Source organism: Phalacrocorax carbo, chromosome 7, assembly GCF_963921805.1.
Source record: "Phalacrocorax carbo chromosome 7, bPhaCar2.1, whole genome shotgun sequence".
Lineage (NCBI taxonomy): Eukaryota > Metazoa > Chordata > Aves > Suliformes > Phalacrocoracidae > Phalacrocorax > Phalacrocorax carbo.
Genome location: NC_087519.1, coordinates 31,254,846 through 31,274,274, shown reverse-complemented (window position 1 = coordinate 31,274,274; position 19,429 = coordinate 31,254,846). Strand labels below are relative to the sequence as shown.

Here is a 19,429-nt window from a genome sequence, read left to right as displayed (position 1 = left end):
CATTCCCACACTTGCGCTTAAGCTCTGTTGTTCTGTATTGCCATAATATAAACATGCTTTACTCTAACAATAGGAAACAAATGAAGCATCATCTTCTGAGTGGGTTTCAAAGTATAGATGTTATCAGTCATGATGACATAATTATGGTTAATCCCACGTCAGCCTTTAGGTTTGAGGAGTATTTTTACATACCTTTTTCTGAAGGCCTTAGAAACATTAGAAAATTACTCTGCAACACACTGAGGAGTTGAAATAGCAGTTTCAACCTTTCGTTACAGATCTCCGACAGGACATGTTGACACTTCAGATTTTGCGTTTGATGGACATACTTTGGAAAGAAGCTGGTCTGGATCTCCGGTAAGGATCTCTTGAGGGCTAGTTTATTTGGGTGGAGAGTTCAGTTCTAGCAGTAAAGCTTTCCTGTATTTTAAATACCTTCCCTACTGTCCTCTTCCTAAACATCTGTATCAATGCCCAAAGGTTTCAATTGTCATAGCCAAGGTGAACAGGCTATAAAAAGCAGTTACCCTAACAAATTAGGTGGCTTGTTGTATTTCATTCCATAGATGGGCCCATATTATGAAAGAATTTAGCCATGAGAAGGAATAATGATGAAATGAAGTAAACTTTGGGGATTTCCGTTAATTATCAAGCAGAATATTCTTCCTGGTGCACCATATCTCTTGTTGTTTATCCAAGTTGCCATGCTGATTATAAATTCCACTATTCTCTCATAATTTACTGTTTTCATCCTTTGAAAATAATCTAGATAAAAAGCATTGTATGAGGTTGGGAAACAATGCTTGAGTTAAGGGTCCAGCAAGCAGGTTTTTTGCCTTTTTTTGGTTTGTGTCTGGCCTTTCTAAACAGAGGTGTTTCATAAACTCATGTAACAAACGTACCTATTAATGGTCACTGGTTTTCCAGGCCTATTCAAAAACAGGGACTTAGTGATTATGGGAATTGCAACTCTTAAGTTCTAATATACATGTGCAAGTGAGGTACAGCTGTAGAACACAGATCTGCGGGCCAAGAGTTAGCTGCTGAGGAGAGCTGCATCTGGAATACACCATCAAGATTCGTTAATAGTTAGAACTAATAGGCCAAACCCTCTCTAGAAATTAGTCAGTTTTATGTACTGGTAATTTGAGGGTGGGGGAATAGGAGGCTTGAGGTTATTTGCAATAGAATGTCACTGTCTGGTTGAGAATTAACAGAACTGCGGAATGCACAAACACAGATTCTTCTTCTTAATATTTTCCCATTTCTCTTGGTCTTATTTCTTAAGGACATGTATGGCTTGTGCTGCCATGACCACAAATGAATATGCTACTGTCCAAATAAACTTTATATTTATGTTCTATTTCCTACAAACAGAGGAATGTCTGTCTTATGTTAATTACATAACAGGCTTAATGAAGATTAAGGTCTTGGGAGAGAAGTTAGTTGCTTGTCCTTCTCTTCTAGAAGTGCTGCTGCACAAAGAAAATTATGATTGGGAACAGTCATTATGGATTTACCAAGGTTAAACCATGCCTAACTAAGCCAATTGCCGCCTTTGAGGGAGGGAAAGGGTAGTGGATGTCCTTAGGATGACTTCAGCAAGGCTTTTGAGTCTGACTCTCATAATATTCTTGCCTCTTGAGTTAGAATGTTACAGTCTGGATTTGTGGACAACTACATACTCTGCCTTGAGGTTGATGACAAGTGGATCATCACTGGAGTCTATACAGGGAATTTTTATATTCTTAGCTGTGTCAGTATCCTGTGGTGAAAGACTAGAAGAAGTGCTTCCATCTGTTTTGTGCTTACCACATGCACAGTTACTGCATGTTTTTGGTTGTGTTTTTGAATCATGATAAATAGTGGATAGTCATTCAAGAGTAAGACAAGTCTCTATAGTGAGATGAGGTTGACAGGAAAGGCAATATATTTAGATGTACTACTATATTGGGAAAGTAGTGTGTTGCAGCTTCCTTGAATTTTGCATTTCAATGCCGTCTCCGTGAAGTAGATCTAACCAGCCATTTTAAAGTCAGTGGAGAAAAAGCATAATGTCCTAGTGCATTTGTACTAAAGCGGTTTTTATGGTATTGAACTCACCTGTATTTCATGCTAAAGCTTCCATTTCTGCTTGCTTTGGGCGGGTTTTGTGTGAGGTTGTAAACTTACAGTAGAAATGAAAACTCATAATTAAAGTATTCTGTTAGGGCAGAAATACTCCTTTTGAGAAGAACCTTCTGATTTGCTCTGCTGCTCCTGTAAAGCCAGTCCTTTCAAAATGAAGTAATAATCCTTTACAAGATACCTTGAGTACAGGAGTTTCCAGCATTTGGAAGACTTGTTTCAGAATGAGGAGGAGCGTTGTGGGGCTTTCATTTATGTATTAGTTCATTAGTCACGTGTCTGGGGCGATACCCCCTCCCATGTAAGCTAGTCACTTTTTAATCAGTTGAGTAAGTAGTGATGAACTCAGCTAGTTTTTGTAGTAGCTACTTTGTCTTCCTGCTGTGAGCAGTTCTCTTATTGCTGTTTACATCGAGACTTACAGTCACCGTGAACATCTTCAATGTACATTCTGAAGTCCCACTTTGCATTCTTTTCTTGATAAAACACTATTTGGGTGTCAGAAAACTTTTTTCAGACAAGAAATATCTTCGCCTGTTGCAAAGCAGTGTTCTTAACTTCATACACTTGATAGGATAAGCATGACTTCTTTGTAGGAATACTACAGTATCCCAAAGAGAAACCATGTCAGGCATTGGTCAGTGTTACCATATAACCCTCTAGTACTTGGGGAACTTTACCAGCCAAATATATGCACTAGTTTTTGCTAATATAATTCTCAAATTCTAACTTCTTTTTCTAAAAATAGTTCTAAAGAAGATACTGGGTGTCACATTATTATAAACCATTCGGAGGCCATAAATTCGATTTTTGTATGCCTGTGAAAGGGCTGTAATCCTTTGTGTTTAATTTTTAAATGTTGTTTATAAGGATAGAAGTACTTTTTTAAATATTACTTGAAATACTTCATTTAGATTCTTTGAGCTCATTTCAAATTTTTTGTGGTTCAAGCATAATAATGGGAGCTTCATAAGGCACATAACATCGGCATGCACAGATAAGTAAAATTATAAACTTGTTACTTATGCTGCTTACGGAAAGATTCCGTTAAGTGAAGCTGAGGATAAGGTAGGAATGTGAATAATAAATTGTTTCTGGAAGTGTATGTTTGTGATGAGGTGGCCGAGTGTGTGTTAAGTTGAACACTGATTTGAGGAAACTTTAGATAATTTATGTTATTATAAATAGACTGTGAGGAGACTGATCCAGCATTTAGGGGCAAGGACAACCTCTGGCAGCTGTGGAATCCCAGATGAGGCATTCTTTGGTTGCTGCCTTCCCAGAAGCTTAGTTTGTGGTTCCAGCCTGGGCCACACACGGTGCCTAGCAAACAGGAATAGTGATTAGGAGTCATCAAATATGCTTTTCCTGACTAACGCATTTTTCTAAGCTCAACAAAGGAAAACCAAAAAGTGGTTCTGGTGTCCAAGATTTTTCTTAAAACTCTCAGAAGAAAAAAAGTAGAAAGGGGAAGTTGCTAGTGAGAATTGAAGTTCTATAATTGGCCTCTCCCATTTATTTACTTAACTGGGAGCATCTTCCTTCCATTCATCCTCTCATAGTTATGATTACAAAGTAAAATTCTGGGATTGTGGCAGGGTTACAATTCTATGTCTGTCAAAGAGAGATTAACTGGGCAGTTGCAAAGGGAAGGCTCTGAAATGGCCTTAATTGAAAACAGAATTGGACAAAACAGCACTCCAAATGCCTGGAGTATGGGGACGCAGCTAAGAGGGTAAGAGAGTGTGATCTCCATGTTTACGGTCTTCATGCCTCTCAGGAAGAGGCAACTCCAAAATGTATGAACTAACAGCAATGGTAATGAGTTCTGTTGCCTTGTTCATAAGTCCGAACTTGCTGGCTTGCTGCTTTTTGCTTGGGTAAGAGGCGTGGTGTCAGGCATAGAAGTAGTGTCAGAGACATCTGCTTTCCTGAAAAATGCAACTCCATACTAGTGAGTGGAGTCTTTTCTTCTTGCCCTGTGTCATCCTTCGAGGCTTTAGTTTCCCTGAAGCTGTTGCTTCCCTTTTTCCTTATGTGGATGCATAATGGATTTTGCGCTTTTAAACTTTTTGCTACTACAGAAAGTCCGATAACTCCATTCAGGTAAAAGCAGGGCGTCTCACTTGTTTCACCAGTGTAAGAGCAGAAGCACTTGCTGTCTGCCTGTCTTGTCTAATCAATATCTTGCCACGAGCAAATTTTGCAGCTTCTATGAAGCATGGATCAAATGGCAACCAATATGCTGCTATTGAGGAGTTTGGGATAGGATCAGTTTCCTTAAAATTGCACTGCAATCCGCAGTCAGTTATTTAGTAGTAATTTAAAATGAAATGTTAGCCCAGTCTATGCCTAAAGCAAGCATGATATTCCCAGTGGGATTTCTCAGCTCTAGAAAGGAACACCGAATATATATTGGTTTTGAGATCTTCAAAGCTGAAGAAGGAGAAAGGGAGATTTGTTTATTTTTTTGTTTGTTTAACTGTCAGCTAATTTGTCACATGGGTAAACTGGCCTCTTTCACACATGGTGTGTTTTGTTGTCTAGGTTCCTATGTGTGCGTTCTGACTACATACCAGAAAAAGACCAGGGTTTGTATCAGAAAAGGAAATACGTGTATGCAGGAGGATGCAACAGTGTACTCCAGTAGGCCCTTCATCCTGGGCTATCACTGGGTGGACCACAGAGTGTGCAACCGAATAGAACTTTGGATGTCAATTGCATCTGCTTCTCAGTACAGACCCAACCATTAGACAGCAAAGACCATCACCCCAGACGAACGCTGCTCTGTCATTTACGGAAGTCTGGCTCAGAGAGAGTTTACCTTAGACATCAGTCAGCCGAGTACCAGAGAGAAATGAGAAAACCAGAAAAGCATATTCTTTAATTAAACCCCATACCTAGTTATTTCTAAGACAAACTATTACCTGAAAATTGAGCTATACCTGAAAATTAACTCAACTGTGGAAATAGTTGGCCTAAGACATTAGTAAGTATGAGCAGCCAAACTTCCTCAGTTCTTCCTGTAGTTTATCTCCAGTTGTTTCTTGTACTTTAAATACGGGCAACTATGGAACAAACGTATTAAGTTAAATGGTATTTATATTCAGGTTGCATCTGCAGAGTGGCAAGATGAGACTTTCAGATGTTCAACCCCCCTGAAAAGTTATAACTCTTCAAGTTATTTTGCTTTAAAAAATTCTACATCTGAAGTCATGTATGGGCATACTTATAGTAGATGACATAACTTTCTATTATTCTTATGAGGAATGTTTCAATATTACAAATACATGTCACAGTAGAGGAACATCTGTCCTCTCAAGTATGCTGTGGGGTCTGCGGTGTTGTACCTCTTACTTTTTGGTGTAAGGATTTCCTTATTTCCACTGTTCTACCTATATTACAGCACTGAAATTGTGTTAAGGGAGAAATTAGTGAAGTAACAGAGCAACAGAAAATCCTAAGTTTGAGGAGCCTGATCTATATTGAGTGACCTTTGCTGTAGTAAATTGTCATAAAAGTATTTAGTAGTTGGTTACTTTTTGGACAGGTAGAGGGAGTTCTCCAAACCACTTTTTCACTTCACTGTCTATGTATAGTGAGTTTTCATTTTCACCTCCCTTAATGTGTGTGAAGTCTGATGGTAAGCAGCTGTGTATGAATTAAATCAGAGTTCACAAGCATATTGAAAAATATGTTTGTTACAAGTCTAAAGAATGTCACTGATCAGGTCATTGGACCTGAAGTTACAGAGAATGTGTTGGTAAATTACCAGACCTTGGTGCTGTATTGGGAAAGATGCTGCTTTGGAGAATTAAACTCTTGAAATAAAGAACAGTATTAAATGGAGTGAAGAAGAAAATTTTCTGTCCTGCCCAGGATTGCTGTATTGATCTGTCTGTGGTCTTTACTGGCATTAAAAAGCAGGGAGCATATCCTGCTGACAGATGTTGAAGTCAGAAAGACCAGGATAAGATGGAAAGGGCCCGGAGGATTTGTCCCTAACTTGACTCCTGTCAAACTGTCTCTCTGACAAGGATGTTTTTTCCACCAGTTGTAAGCACACAGTCCTCAAGGGGCTGAATGCTTTCATCATTGCTTGCTTTTGAAGGGGAAATTGTTGGACATGTGCCCAGTTAAGCTGCAAGTAGGGTGGGTTGAAATGCCATGGAAGAAGGCCAGCGTGCACTTTAACCTGGTAATATTCGGCTTACATTTGTCGTGTCGTGATAAGGATGGGCAGTGCTTCCTTGTATCATGAATGCTGGTATTTGGTAATTACAGATACCCTTCTGCTCATTGTGAGAGAACTCTGGTCTAGAGAGTTGGGGTTTTCAATTAGGAAATAGAACAGAAATGGGAAGACGGTTCCAAATCTGCACTTCTTTGTTTTGAAGTTGGGTGTTCTCTAAATACCCTGTTCAATCCAGTTTTTGGTTCCCTTTGTTGCCAGTAGGGAAGAATCCCCAACTCTATAATTAATAGTACTTGTGCCACTTCAGTTGTGTGCTGTCACCAAGGTAGAGAAACTGCTCAGTTATCTAATAGCTGTTATGCCAAAAAGTTCCAATTAATTTAATCTGAAATTTTTTTTTTCTTCTATGGCTTGGGATAATAGGCTGTGTCAGTCAAGTGATGTGATTCTGCTTTGTAGCAATCAAACTTAATATGTTTTATATATAAATACTGATGACAACCCCACTAACAGTTTATTTTCCTTCTCCATATATACACACACATAAAAATTTTAGTATGTCCTGCAATTTTTTTATGCAGCTTTAAGTTAGTGAGCGCTAGCCTATAGTTTGTGTACTGCAGTTAGATTTGCGTGGCCATCCATTCTTTTGTACATGGATCCACAGCCAGACCAGAGATAATATTCTTGACCTGAGATACCTTAGCATGAGAGCAGACACCTCAATTTGTGATGCAGTACCTTTGAAGAGTTTGCTTTACATTTCCATTGCATACATTGAGCTCCCATTGAAGTTGCCATTCTGTTTAGCATTGTAAGCATCTGGAGTGAGGAAATGTTTTGGAAAAATACTTACCTATTTAGACACATCTCCTGGATTCATATCTTCATCTGTGTCTTATCTTAATGCAATGATATTGTAGATATTTTTACTAAGTGTAGTATATGAATGCACAGGAATATTCTTGCATATCAGGTGGGTTAAAAGATGTTTTCCTGGTTTTCATTAGGTTTCTATGCTTAAAATTACCAACAGTTGGAAAATAATATTTTATGTTTATATTTAAAACAATTTCTAGCATTTTAGGTTGAAATAGGAATAATGGGGGAAAAAGGATAAGATCCTCTTTTTCCATTTACGCAAATAATTTAGTCTAGAAGGAACATGAGTGTAACTTACTGTCTGTTAAGTCAGTAAATTAACAAATGAAAATAAAGGGCTCCCTCTATGGTTTCTCCTATAAAATTACAAGTAATTGGGTTCCCTAGTAAAAGGGAATAATTAGGGTTGCTTATAACTTCTTTTTTTACATATATGTATGTAATAGGAAAAATTAATGTTATAAATGTGTTGCTACTATTAACTTTTCAAGCAATATCTGTACGTTAACCTTTGAGAGTTCAATGTTCAAGTTAGTGTGAGTATTCAGGTCTCTCAAAATACTGATATTTTAAAGAGCTTTCTTACTATTTTTGTTGTCAACGTGAATCTGTGTTTTGTTTCAGGATATTGCCGTATGGCTGTTTAGCAACTGGAGATCACTCTGGCCTTATTGAGGCTGTTTCTAGTTCAGAAACCATTGCTGACATTCAGTTAAATAGTAGCAATGTTGCTGCTACTGCTGCCTTCAACAAAGATGCTCTCTTGAACTGGCTGAAGGAATGCAATTTAGGGTAATTTCTACAGTTATTTTGTCATCTGTAGTGTAAGCTTCGGAATTCCTGTAAGTTTCTGTTTCACTACTGAGGAATGCGTGGCTCTTCTGGCAGGTTTGTTACTACTTATTTTTCTAGTATATCAAATCCTGACTCAGATTCACGGTGCCCTTGGAATTCAAACAACATGTGAATGGCATTTGCAGCATTTTGACAGCATGAAGTTAGTACATTTTATACTAGATTTGGCAAGACAAACCAACCCAAGAAAACAACGTAGGTCTCAAGTCTTGATGTTGTTGCATTTCATAGTACTTGCATTTCTCCTATTCTTCATAGCCACAGTTTACAGTATTTTCTCTCAAATAAGGCTAGTTTTACAGCATCCTAATGGGCTTCTGATTTTCAAAAGCAAGCTTTTTTAAGGTCAAGGCATGATACGAACTACCAGTAGTATGCACTAATATTGGTTGTCTGTGTGTTTCAGAGATGATTTGGATCGAGCCATTGAAGAGTTTACTCTGTCTTGTGCTGGCTACTGTGTAGCTACTTACGTATTGGGGATTGGTGACAGACACAGTGACAATATCATGGTCAGAAAAAATGGTCAGGTAAATATATCGCGGAGGCAGAATAACTACCGTAACTCTGTTGTGCAAGAATTATCTGGAGAACTCTTCTTTAGTGTATTAGTAAAATTAAGTGCCCACATAGTTAGAACTGAAGTCATTGTTTACTGAGAATTGAAGAGAGCTTCAAAGAAAGGAAATGTGAGACTAGTGGAAGGACCGACCAACACCTGGTTACTAACCAATTCTATATCAAGTGAGGCTGTTCTGTAGAACTTTTTCAAAGCATCCAAAAGGCCTGTTAATGGTTCAGATTAATTGAAGAAAAGTAGTTTTAGGGTATGTTGCAAAAGACAACACTTAAATACATGAATTGCAGTTTTGAGCAGTGTAGTTTTCCTGAAGTTAGTCTCTCTAGCCCACCTCAGCAGAAATTTTCCATGTGGAACTCGGTACCAGCGTAATGCTGTGACTATAAGTCTCCAAACCTTGAACCTCAGTAAACTCTTAAAAATATTTTTTCCTGTTTAGTTGTTACTTTCTGCTGTAACTTGTCTGATTTTATTTAAATTATTCTGCCTACAAAACTAGCACGAGTTATAAAAGAATATTGTAAATGTCTATAAAACTCTCACTTTTAAGTTGTTACCTAGTAGAACAAAGCTGAAATGTCTTTATTTTTGATTCTAAAATGGGAGAACTGTCACAGGTTCCTTGATTAATGTAAGTTCTACTAGCTTTGCTCCTGACTTCATGTAGGAAGCTCTTGGATATGATGATGTGGAGCTTCATGGGCTCATCATTGGGCTCATTTTTCTATCTGCTATTCCCAACAAGAGGTCTGCTGGCAGGCATCAGAAGCTTAAAACTGAATTTCTTTTGCACACTGATTTGTAGCAGTAGACGCTCATAAGAGTGTGGATGTTATCACTGATACTAAATACATCTTGAAACATCTTGAAACTAAATACTCCCAAAGGGTTGAAACCATGGGCTATGGAGAGTAGCCTTATGAGTTCACTGTTCTTGATACCAGCATTCTGTAGAGATAGTAGTAAAGTGAAATATTTCACTGGAGGAATTCATTTTCACTTCTGTGTTTTTAGCTCTTTCATATAGATTTTGGGCATATTCTTGGAAACTTCAAGTCCAAGTTTGGAATTAAAAGGGAACGGGTACCTTTCATACTCACCTATGATTTCATTCATGTTATTCAACAAGGAAAAACAGGGAACACAGAAAAATTTGGTCGGTAAGTATTATTTTAATGTCTTCCATTTGTAACTGAGATGATCTCCGGTGATAATTTCTAGCACACCAGGAACCTATCTGGGTTTGGTTTGCTCATTTGTACTTGTGAGGAAGTGTGCTAGTATTGTAAATGCATGTTATCTACTTCTCTACCTGAGCTAGAGTGTATATACACAAATTACTTCATACATCAGAAACTGCAGCTCTGCATTGGAAAGGCATAGTTCCTTTTTATCTCCTCCAGCAGGAGATGGCAGATTCTCCTGGGCTCGGCTTTTCTTACCTTCAGCAGCACTGGCACTAGGGAGGGATCCCACAGACTGCTGGTCAAGCAAGATGAAGCACTGGCCTTAACACCAGGCGCTCTTTCTGTCCATCAGTGCACATTTAGTGTGCTACCCAATCATGGACTTAGTTGGATGCTTAGGCATATACAGCCACGTGCTCATAATCCAACACTTCTGCATGTCCTTTCCCATCTTGGGTTAGAGAGCTACAATGGAGCACAAAAGCACGTGACAAGGGAAAACTACCCTCTGTGATCCCACTTGTTAAGGCAGATTTTTCTTTTTCCCTTCTGTATCCTTCTCACCAACTGACAGGAGGGTCATTCTGGATGTTCTGCTCTCCATTTGCTAACAGTTTTCACGGGAAGAATTATTTGACAGAGATATGAAATTAAGTACTTACGTATGGCTTGACAAATCTTACGGCTACTTCTGGTAGAAGAAGCTATACAAGTATTTGTAATGGTGTGTCTAGGAAGAATGGAAAACAACTACCAGTGACCTGTGTGCCTCCTGGAGAGTGAGCAAATCAATCTGTAGCTCCATTTTTAAAATCATGAAGTGAAGGCTATTAGGTGGCTGTGCTATTGCAAGAGCTGTGGAATCTGGAGTACTTTAAATGGCAGTAGGATTCCATTTTTGCTTGAAAAATGCCTCAGAAGATAATTTATTCTTTGAAGTATAACTTGTCATCTTAGGCTGAAGGGGTCTTCCGGTTTCCTGCAGAAAGTTACAGATTAGACACTGGGCAGTGGCAAGTTTGGGGACATTGAGCAAGTCCTTGGGTCTCTGCATGATGGGTCTTTATGCCAGGTTTGGCACTCAGTTCAATTTTGACTATGTTTGCAGGAAGGAAGTCCCTACCAATCCAATGTCTCTGTAAGGTAATGCTATAGAATGTTTGTTTTGCCACTGTACGCCCAGAGCATGTCATCTAACATTCTCAGGGAGATGGGACACTGGCATTACCTTTTGGCATTTTTTGCTCTTCCTGAAGAATAGTGCTTTTGCCTTTTTTTTAAAAAAACAAAACACAACCTTTTGGTCTTTTGTACCGATGTTTTAAGGGTATGGGATATTTTTGTGGGAGTGCATTGGAGTTTCTGTAAACACCTCTGTTGTCCTTTCTGTTACTGTGTTCCTACAATACATGTGTTAGGTCAGATAATTTTTGGAAATCACTACGTACATTTGTTAACTGTGTAAGTTCTCACATGTTATCTTCAATGTATGTGCTTTGTGGTTGAACATGAAGGTTCCGCCAGTATTGTGAAGAAGCATACTTGATTCTGCGAAAACATGGAAACCTATTTATTACGCTCTTTGCACTGATGTTAACTGCAGGGCTTCCAGAGCTAACCTCTGTCAAGGATATCCAGTATCTCAAGGTAAAGTAAGATCTACAGCTCAGCAGGGCTTAGCGTTTTTCTAGTATGTGAATTTTGATTCTAAGATTAATACGTTCTAATTGTTTTCCGGTTCTCTCAAAATTCCACGTAGCTCTCAAAGCTTTCTGTTTTGGCTATATAGAACAAGATCTGTAGTCAGTCCTGGCAGTCAAAGGAAACTATGAATATACATTCCTCTCAACCATTCTGTAATGAGTTCAGCATCCCTGCATCTTGTATGTAGTCATTTCAGGGTGTTTTATGGCTTGGCTCATGCACAAGCATTAACCTGTAAAGGTGAAAATCATTTGCTTAAGTCTTCCTTAGTTTTATCTTTAAACCCAGAAAATACCACTGATCTATTGCTCAATGAATAATAGGTGAAAAAGTGTCGAAACGGGGGTGGGGGAGTGGGGGGGGGAACCTGGTGTGGTTTGTGTTGAAAGGTGAAGGAGGCCTTAACTGTGATTTTTAAAATTCCTAACAGTACTTGTTTTCCTGTCGTCTTAGGACTCTCTTGCCCTAGGGAAGAGTGAGGAAGAAGCACTAAAACAATTTAAGCAAAAGTTTGATGAAGCACTCCGGGAGAGTTGGACTACTAAAGTGAACTGGATGGCTCACACTGTTCGGAAAGATTACAGATCCTAGAAGACTTTTGCATTTGCACTAAGCTGAATGTTACCTTGATAAGTGTTTTTAAAGGGCATCTGTAGTATGGACCAACAAAACTTATTTTAAAAAAGAAAGAAAACAAAACAACAACAAAAAGAAATGGGCTGAAATAATTCCTGAGTCTTTTGCACTCTGCTTCTGAATGCTTGATTCCATGACTGTCTCAACAAATAGTGAACATCCTGGATAATCAGTTCCTGCTGACTTTGCACGCTGAGAGCTACTAGGCATTTTTAAAAATTCTTTGGTACTTTATGGAGGTGTAAATATTTGTTTTTACATGTTAGGGTAATGTACTCTAACATACTCAGGAGGTTTGAAGACCTCTGACAGAACTATTCTTTGTTTAAAGTTGGGACTTGAAGAGTAAATTTTTTTAATATCCTAATCTGGCTAAAATTGACTGTATTGTGTATATTTTTCATATGACCTCTGCCTTGCTGGCACAGATGCATTAATTCTACTGTAAATAGGAACCACAGTGTCAGTGTACTGCAGGCAGCTGCTTTATGCCTTGTACTGCTCCCAAAAGCAGAGTAGCTGTTTGTAAGGTGGAGGTGGGTGGGTGGGGAGAGAAGGGAGGAGGGAGGGGGAGAGACCTTTGAAAATGATGCAGCATCCAGATGTTGATGTTCAGGGTTGCACAATTTTGTTCCCCTAACATAACGCACATGAAGAAGCCCTTCGGTAAGAGGAAAGGCCAATTCCAAATGTGTCTGAGAATCCCTTACTGGTGATGGTCTCCCATTCCACCTCTGGGGCTTTGTTTTCAACTCCTTAAGAGGCACATTTATTTCAGGTTCAGCAAGAAGCTCCCTACAGCCTTACATTGAAATTCGTATCTTGGATTAGTTGTGCCATGCAAATGTACTGACTTATCGACGGAAAATTTTCATTAAATGTACTACACGTAGTGATTTTTAGAGTGTACATACCAAAAAACCCAAATGTTTGGAAAAGCAAGTGTTTATGGAAAAAGATCATTCCATAAAACACCAATGAGAAGTCATTAATCTTTTCTTTCTGTATTTATTAAAACCTTGCAGTAATGTCGCTTTGCCAAGATATATATGTTGAAGATTGTTGCTGAAGAAACTGGATTTGTTCTAATTTATTTAGTGAGGTACCAGGCTTCTAGGTGCTTAAATGGAGAGCAAATTTGTTACGTGCAATAGGGAACTGCTGGTTAAAAGATGTAACATACTGTTTCTGAACATCAGCAAGGTAGACTTTAACTACTGCTTGTTCTCCAAGGAACACTGGTAGCTCTCAATTCTGTTGACTTTTGAAAAATAATTAAATATATATTTACTTTTTGACTAAACAGTTGTTTTGCATAGAAATATTCTTTAGGAATTTAATTAAAGGTGGTTTTACTTTGAGAGTGATTTTATTATTTTTTTATTGTTGGGGGTTTTGCTGTTTCTTTTAAAGATCAAGAACCTCTCTGGAGGCATGATAGCATTTAAGTAGTGGTTTGATTCTCTTATCCTCACCCTTCGGGTTAATCTGTCTGAAAAGACCTCTGCTTCTAGAATATTGTAAAAGTAACAAGTGGTTTGGTTTTGGTGGCTTTATTTTTTATAAATATAATGTAGTGTCATTTAAAGTGTACCACGTCTCCCTTTAAAAATTTTTTAAAATTATTTTTTAAAGCAGATGGGAGGAAGAGTAAAAAGCAACTCTGCTGTAGGTAACAACTCTGAGAAAAGTAATGTCATCCCTGGCTAATTCATAGTGTATAAATTTGCATAAGTAGCCATTGCTGGACATGTTATATTTTCCTCTGAGACAGAGTACTCGGACATCTCTGGTATGTTGCAGTGCTGAGGGAGATGTAACTTTTCCCAGAACTTGAGACAAAGTTGGCAAGTTCACCTTGGCTGCATGGGGCTGGTGTGCAAGGTATGATTGGAACCTTTTTATCCGTAGCTAAAAAGGCAAGTCAGTTATGTCCTCCACCCCAGGCTTCTTGTGAGGCTTTGAACAAGTCTCAAGTCTGACCTTAGATTCCCATCTACAAAATGGAGGAAGTAGCACTGACCTCCAGATGCATAAACACCTTCCCTCAGTTACTACCAAGATATTGCACAGAGTAAAGAAGTTTTGTGTTGTGAGATTTTTTTTTTTTTTCCACTTTACTGCAGGTTATAAAAGTACTTAAGGCAGGCAATGTGATTTCCTCACCCGCTTCCTTGAGATAGCTAGTATTTAGAGGTGATTAGGATATACTAATTCTGGTCGGTATTTGTATTGGTTATTTGCCCTTGAATGGGGCACGTTCCATTTGGTTGTCTCTACTGTCGCTACTTCCACTCTTGGCTACTTGTTCACAAAAACGGGGGAAGTAAGTTACAGGCTTGTTAAATGGTGTATTTTCATGTTTGGCAGCAAAAGAAAATGATGCATTTTCCTCACGTAAATTGACCTTACTTGGTCTTCAGATAGCTGAGAGGATAGCACACCTCACATGACTGCTTTTCCAGTTTGACATCTCAGGGATGACCCTTACATGGAGGTTGCCTAGGTTAGTTTTGTGATACCTTCATGTTAAATTTTGAGTGGAGCACTGGTTTGCTGATTTGTGTTAGTAAATAGATCACCACTTTCCCTGGGTTTCCATCACCCATGCTACAGCTTGTGGCATCCAGGTTTTCATTCCGAATAGAAAATAAATAAATAATGAGACGAACTGCTTTGTGAAAAGTAGGAGGAGAGGCAGCCTGTCCTCCATGTGGTGTGTCATCCAAGAGGAGAATGCTGGAATTTGGTCACGTCAGGCCATTCGTTATTTCTGTACTTACCTCCCAATATCTAGCTCTGGTGCTAAAATGGTAGGTTAATTTGGGCTGAGCGGGATCATATTTTTCTCTTTTCCTGAGGCATTATTTTAGACCGTTTGCAGAATTCAGAAGGCATCAAAGGTCAGATTCTAAAGAGAGTTTAAATATTTTGTTGATAACAGTGAGCAGAAACATAACCTTTTTAAATGTGGATGCTTTGGAAAGGATATAGCTTTATGCAGCTGTAGAAAATAAAAGTAAGCTACGACTTTGGTGTGAAACACCTCCAGTTCAGATGGCCTCATGTTCATTACTTTTCTCCAAGTCTACTTCTGATCTGGTGTGCCCATTTTCACTGGAAAAATGACCTCTCTTAAACCAACTCTGCTTCTCAAGGCCTTCGCTGTATCTGATGGGGGAAAAGATACCTAGACTGCTTTGAAAACAGCAACTGAAACTGGGTTTGTCATATGTAAATTGTATAAATTTGTTCTGTTTTTCTTTCGACTGTGTGATTACTTGATGGGTGCTTTCTTGTGTCATTTGATTTGTGACAAATGGTGACAACTGCGGCTGTTACACTCCTGCTTGTCCTGTATTTGACTCCAAGGAAGGAGCCCCATGGATGTGCCCCTCACCAGCAGAGTTGCTTCCTTTCCCTTTTATGCTTGTATTGGTTTTATTGACAGTGGTGTGTTGATTGTTAAGTCATTCTCGTTCTAGCAAATACCTTTGACAGAGCCTATTCATATATTTAATATAATAGAGTCCAGTATTCCTCTTTAATTTCCTAGAGCTATTGAAATCGGATAATTAAATAGTACCGGCTCTTAATAATTAATGTGTCAGGCTATGATCACAGCTTTATTCTTTAGGAATAATTTCAAGCCTAAATCTTTTAAGTATGTAATCAGTATTTCTTTTATTACTCTTTCACAATATGTCTATTAATGTAATTATGTGTCTGAGCTGGCTTTAAAATCTAAAACTGAAATCCTGTGCTCACATAATGCATTCCAGTTTTTGGCAAGTTTTCTTAGAATAATTTAGAAAGTAACTTGTCTGGCATAAATCTGCTGAGAGATGAGGGAGCAGAGCTGTCTTGATGGAAAGCAGGTTTTAGTAGGCGCTGCCATACGAAATGGCAATGCTTCATTGCTGTTGGACGTCACAGTTTACCTATGGCTGTGGGGTTTCTTAATGGACAAATGTGCCTCATTCTGGCTTGGCTCACAAGGTAGAAGTCAGACTAAGCTCAAGGTCATGGTTTTATTGCTTGACCACAATACCACACTGACTACTGTTGCCAGTGCAAAACCGTTTTGTTTGAGGCACATCTGTCTGCCACTGGCTATTGGTGGATATAGTCTAGGCATAAGGTGAAATTATTTCTGTAATGGGAGTATCTTTGAAAATCAGTCACAGGTCATAATCATGAAATCTCAAGTGATTAAATGGATGTAGGAACTGCTGATCTTTCATATTTTGGCATGTCAGTTCAGAAGGCTCACTTTGCCTTTCCTTAGCAAATCTGTTAAAATGGTGTGGATGCGAAAGCTTCCTCTGACATCTTCTGTGGCAACAGCATGTGTAACCTCATGCCCATGTGGGTCACTGGCTTAGGGGGCACAGCTAAATATCCCTTAGCCCCAGGGCTGGGGAGTCAGCAGAGCTGGATTTTCTAACATTTCCATGGGGACACAGGGGACTTCATGTAAACCTGAGTGTGTGGAAGGATCAAACATGGTCTTAGGAGCACGCAGTACCAAGCAGGTCTCTGAAGCAGATTTCAGTAGCCAATCCAGGAAAGGTGAAGTAATTTAACAGCTAATGTTACTGAGGAGTTGAGAACCGTGCTGCTCATGCTACCTCATTGCGTAACAACAGTCTTGCAGTTACTCTTCCCGAGCATGGCGTCATGACTGATCAAGAAGAGGGCATGTGTTTCCACCAGTGCTGGTCAGGGAATTTATTTGTCCTGCTCATATTGCTAGCTGTTCTTCAAACAGCGTAATAGCATTAACTGTTGGTGAAGTGAGGAGAAGAGAAAGTTTTTTCCTTTAATGAGCTGAGTTTGCATACTATTACTTGGATGCCTTTCCAACCCCATAGCCCCCATGAGGAACTTGCTGTCTGTCCTCTAGCAAACCACACGGGGAAATTCTACCCATCAGATGCTGATAAATCCTTACTTCTTATGTCACCTCTAGAACATTTGGCTAAAAGCTGGCTCAACTATGTAACCTATTTTAACAGGTTTTACTATATTGGACTATCAGATTTAAAATAATGCTGCTGTGATGAGGTAGTCCTTCATCCTTTCAGTCTGTCACCTTGCTTTTCATCAGGTGATTATCTGGAGAAGTTTCCCCTGGGATTGCTGATGGAGAGGGATGGGGATGAACGGATATTGCTTATTTAACAGCATGACTTTTTCTTGGGAAGCCTGTGAAGGATCATAGTTAAGAATAGCAGTCACAGAGAAATGTAAAAGGTTCATTCTGATTTGCCAGGCATCATCGGGCTTTTATGAAACAAATGAGCAGAAGCGACAATCAAGCACCATGGAAACATTGTTTCTGAGAGATTACAACCCTTATAGCAGGGGGATGTTTGTCAGATCTAAATCTTGGCTTTAGGAGTCTACATTTGGGCAGCAAGGCTGGGCTCTTGCTGGGAGTGCCCGGAACCACCAAAGCCTGGGCAGAAGTGAGGAACCTGGTAGTCGCTCACTCCTATTTTGAATCTTGCCTAAGTTTTTCTCCCGCATGGCCCTTGCCTTGTGAGCATTCTCTGGATGTGCATTTGTGATCTGACCAGCTGTACGACACCGGCAAAGCAGCTTGTTCTAGTTTCCGAAAGTGTCTCTTTACCTCCTTTGCATAGGGAGCATCGAGTGTTTGTTTGACATATCGCAAAGGGGGGCTGAGCAGTATTGCTGAGGGTACTCTGGAGTGTGGGAATGCTGTATACATGGCTCTGAATTCCTCCTGTTGAAACTTTCCCGGGGAGGGGCAGGGACCAACACAAGAATGGATGACATATCTCAGTTGAAGTACTCCCTAGGGATAGAGAAGAAGAAAACTGGATTCCAGTCCCCTTACCAAACATTCATTGGAACAAAAATTGGAACAGCTTCAGAAAGGGAGCGGGAAGGAGAGTGAGTCCTTTCCCCTATAGACTGGTGGCTTGGGAACTTTGGAAGAGGAGTGATGGAACAGGTCCAAACTTCCCAGCCCATGTTCTGTCTGCTTGGCTAAATAAAAGAACCCTTAATATTAATGGCTATGTGAGACGAAGTCTGTTTAGCCCATTCACTACCAAATAGCGAGGAATTCATCTTGCATATCAAGTTGTGCCACTTGGCGTGAGATTAAAAGATCTGTGCTGCTAGGCCTGGGGTAGTCTGCTCCAGAGGCTACTTCCACCCTTAACCTGTATTTATGAATTCCATAAAGGTCAATAGCCCTTGCGCATGCCTGGACCTCAGTGCCACCCGCCGCTGGTCACCGTGCTGCTCTCCTGATCGTCACTGGGCAAGTCCTTCCACGCACTGCAAAGGGAGCAGAGACAGACAACTCAAGGTGTGGCTTCCACTGGTATGCTTAAACTTTGAATACTGTTTTATTTGGTGCAGTACTATACAGATCTTAAACACAAAGAAGTCTTAAATACTTTGTGAGTTGTGATCGTTATCGCTCCTTTTAAGGAGAGGTGCAGGATCATGTTAGGAGTTGAAAGTCTGTAAAACTTCAGAAATTCTAGAAGGGAGTTTGAATGTGATGTGCAATTCTTGTGGCCAGGATAGCCTTTAGAAGCACCTTTCCCCCATCAAATTGCATATCCATGCTAGTTAATTTAAAAATAAACAAGTTCAGTATTCCGGACCACAGACAACACTGAAACATACTGAGGCATTACAAACATGTGTAATGCACCCAGTGGTTCTGCATTTAATATTTGCTTTCTCTTTTGCAGCTCAGTGGGATAATCTTGTTTCCTTGAGAGGAAAAAGAAAACTCTTTGAAAATGTTCCTGAAATTATTCCCTGTTCCTAATAGCTGAGGAACTTTTAGCTCCTACTTACAAATCTTTGTTTGCAGAGTTAATGCTAGTTAATTTAGCGAATGGGCATCTGCTACATATAGTAAGTATGAACTACGGCGTGGCTGTAACTGCTGATGCTGCACACAGATTGCGCAGACCGAAGATCCAGTCAGCCTGAATGGATCCAAGCTTTAGCATTTCTGATGTAGTCGGGTACCGACAAGGCACCCGCACCAAATCTTTAAACACCTCTACGTAGTTGACTTGATATAATCAATGTACTAGAGCTGGCATCTCCTCCTCTGTCGTAGTGATCAAGCAGGCTGTGGGCAATGAAGCTGCTTTCTGAGTGCAGTGTCTCACATTTTCGGCAGACAAGGATTTCGCATTTTGGACACATTTTCCCAGAATGTGGCTGCCTTAGAGAACATATTTCCTCCCGCGCTGGCTTCAG

The 19,429-nt window shown here is 39.6% G+C and overlaps 1 protein-coding gene across 9 annotated transcripts in view; it reads left to right on the top strand.

The window, feature by feature from the left end:
- PIK3CB (phosphatidylinositol-4,5-bisphosphate 3-kinase catalytic subunit beta) overlaps positions 1–13,533 on the top strand; it is a 105,515-nt gene extending 91,982 nt beyond the window's left edge. For all 9 annotated transcript variants that reach the window (XM_064457331.1, XM_064457325.1, XM_064457327.1 and 6 more), the window contains 6 exons: positions 279–357; positions 7,829–7,996; positions 8,466–8,589; positions 9,654–9,799; positions 11,341–11,473; positions 11,984–13,533. In XM_064457331.1, the coding sequence (XP_064313401.1) occupies positions 279–357; positions 7,829–7,996; positions 8,466–8,589; positions 9,654–9,799; positions 11,341–11,473; positions 11,984–12,121 (788 nt within the window). In that variant the 3' untranslated portion in view covers positions 12,122–13,533. The remainder of the gene's footprint in view (positions 1–278; positions 358–7,828; positions 7,997–8,465; positions 8,590–9,653; positions 9,800–11,340; positions 11,474–11,983) is intronic.
- The last annotated feature ends 5,896 nt before the right edge of the window (positions 13,534–19,429 follow it).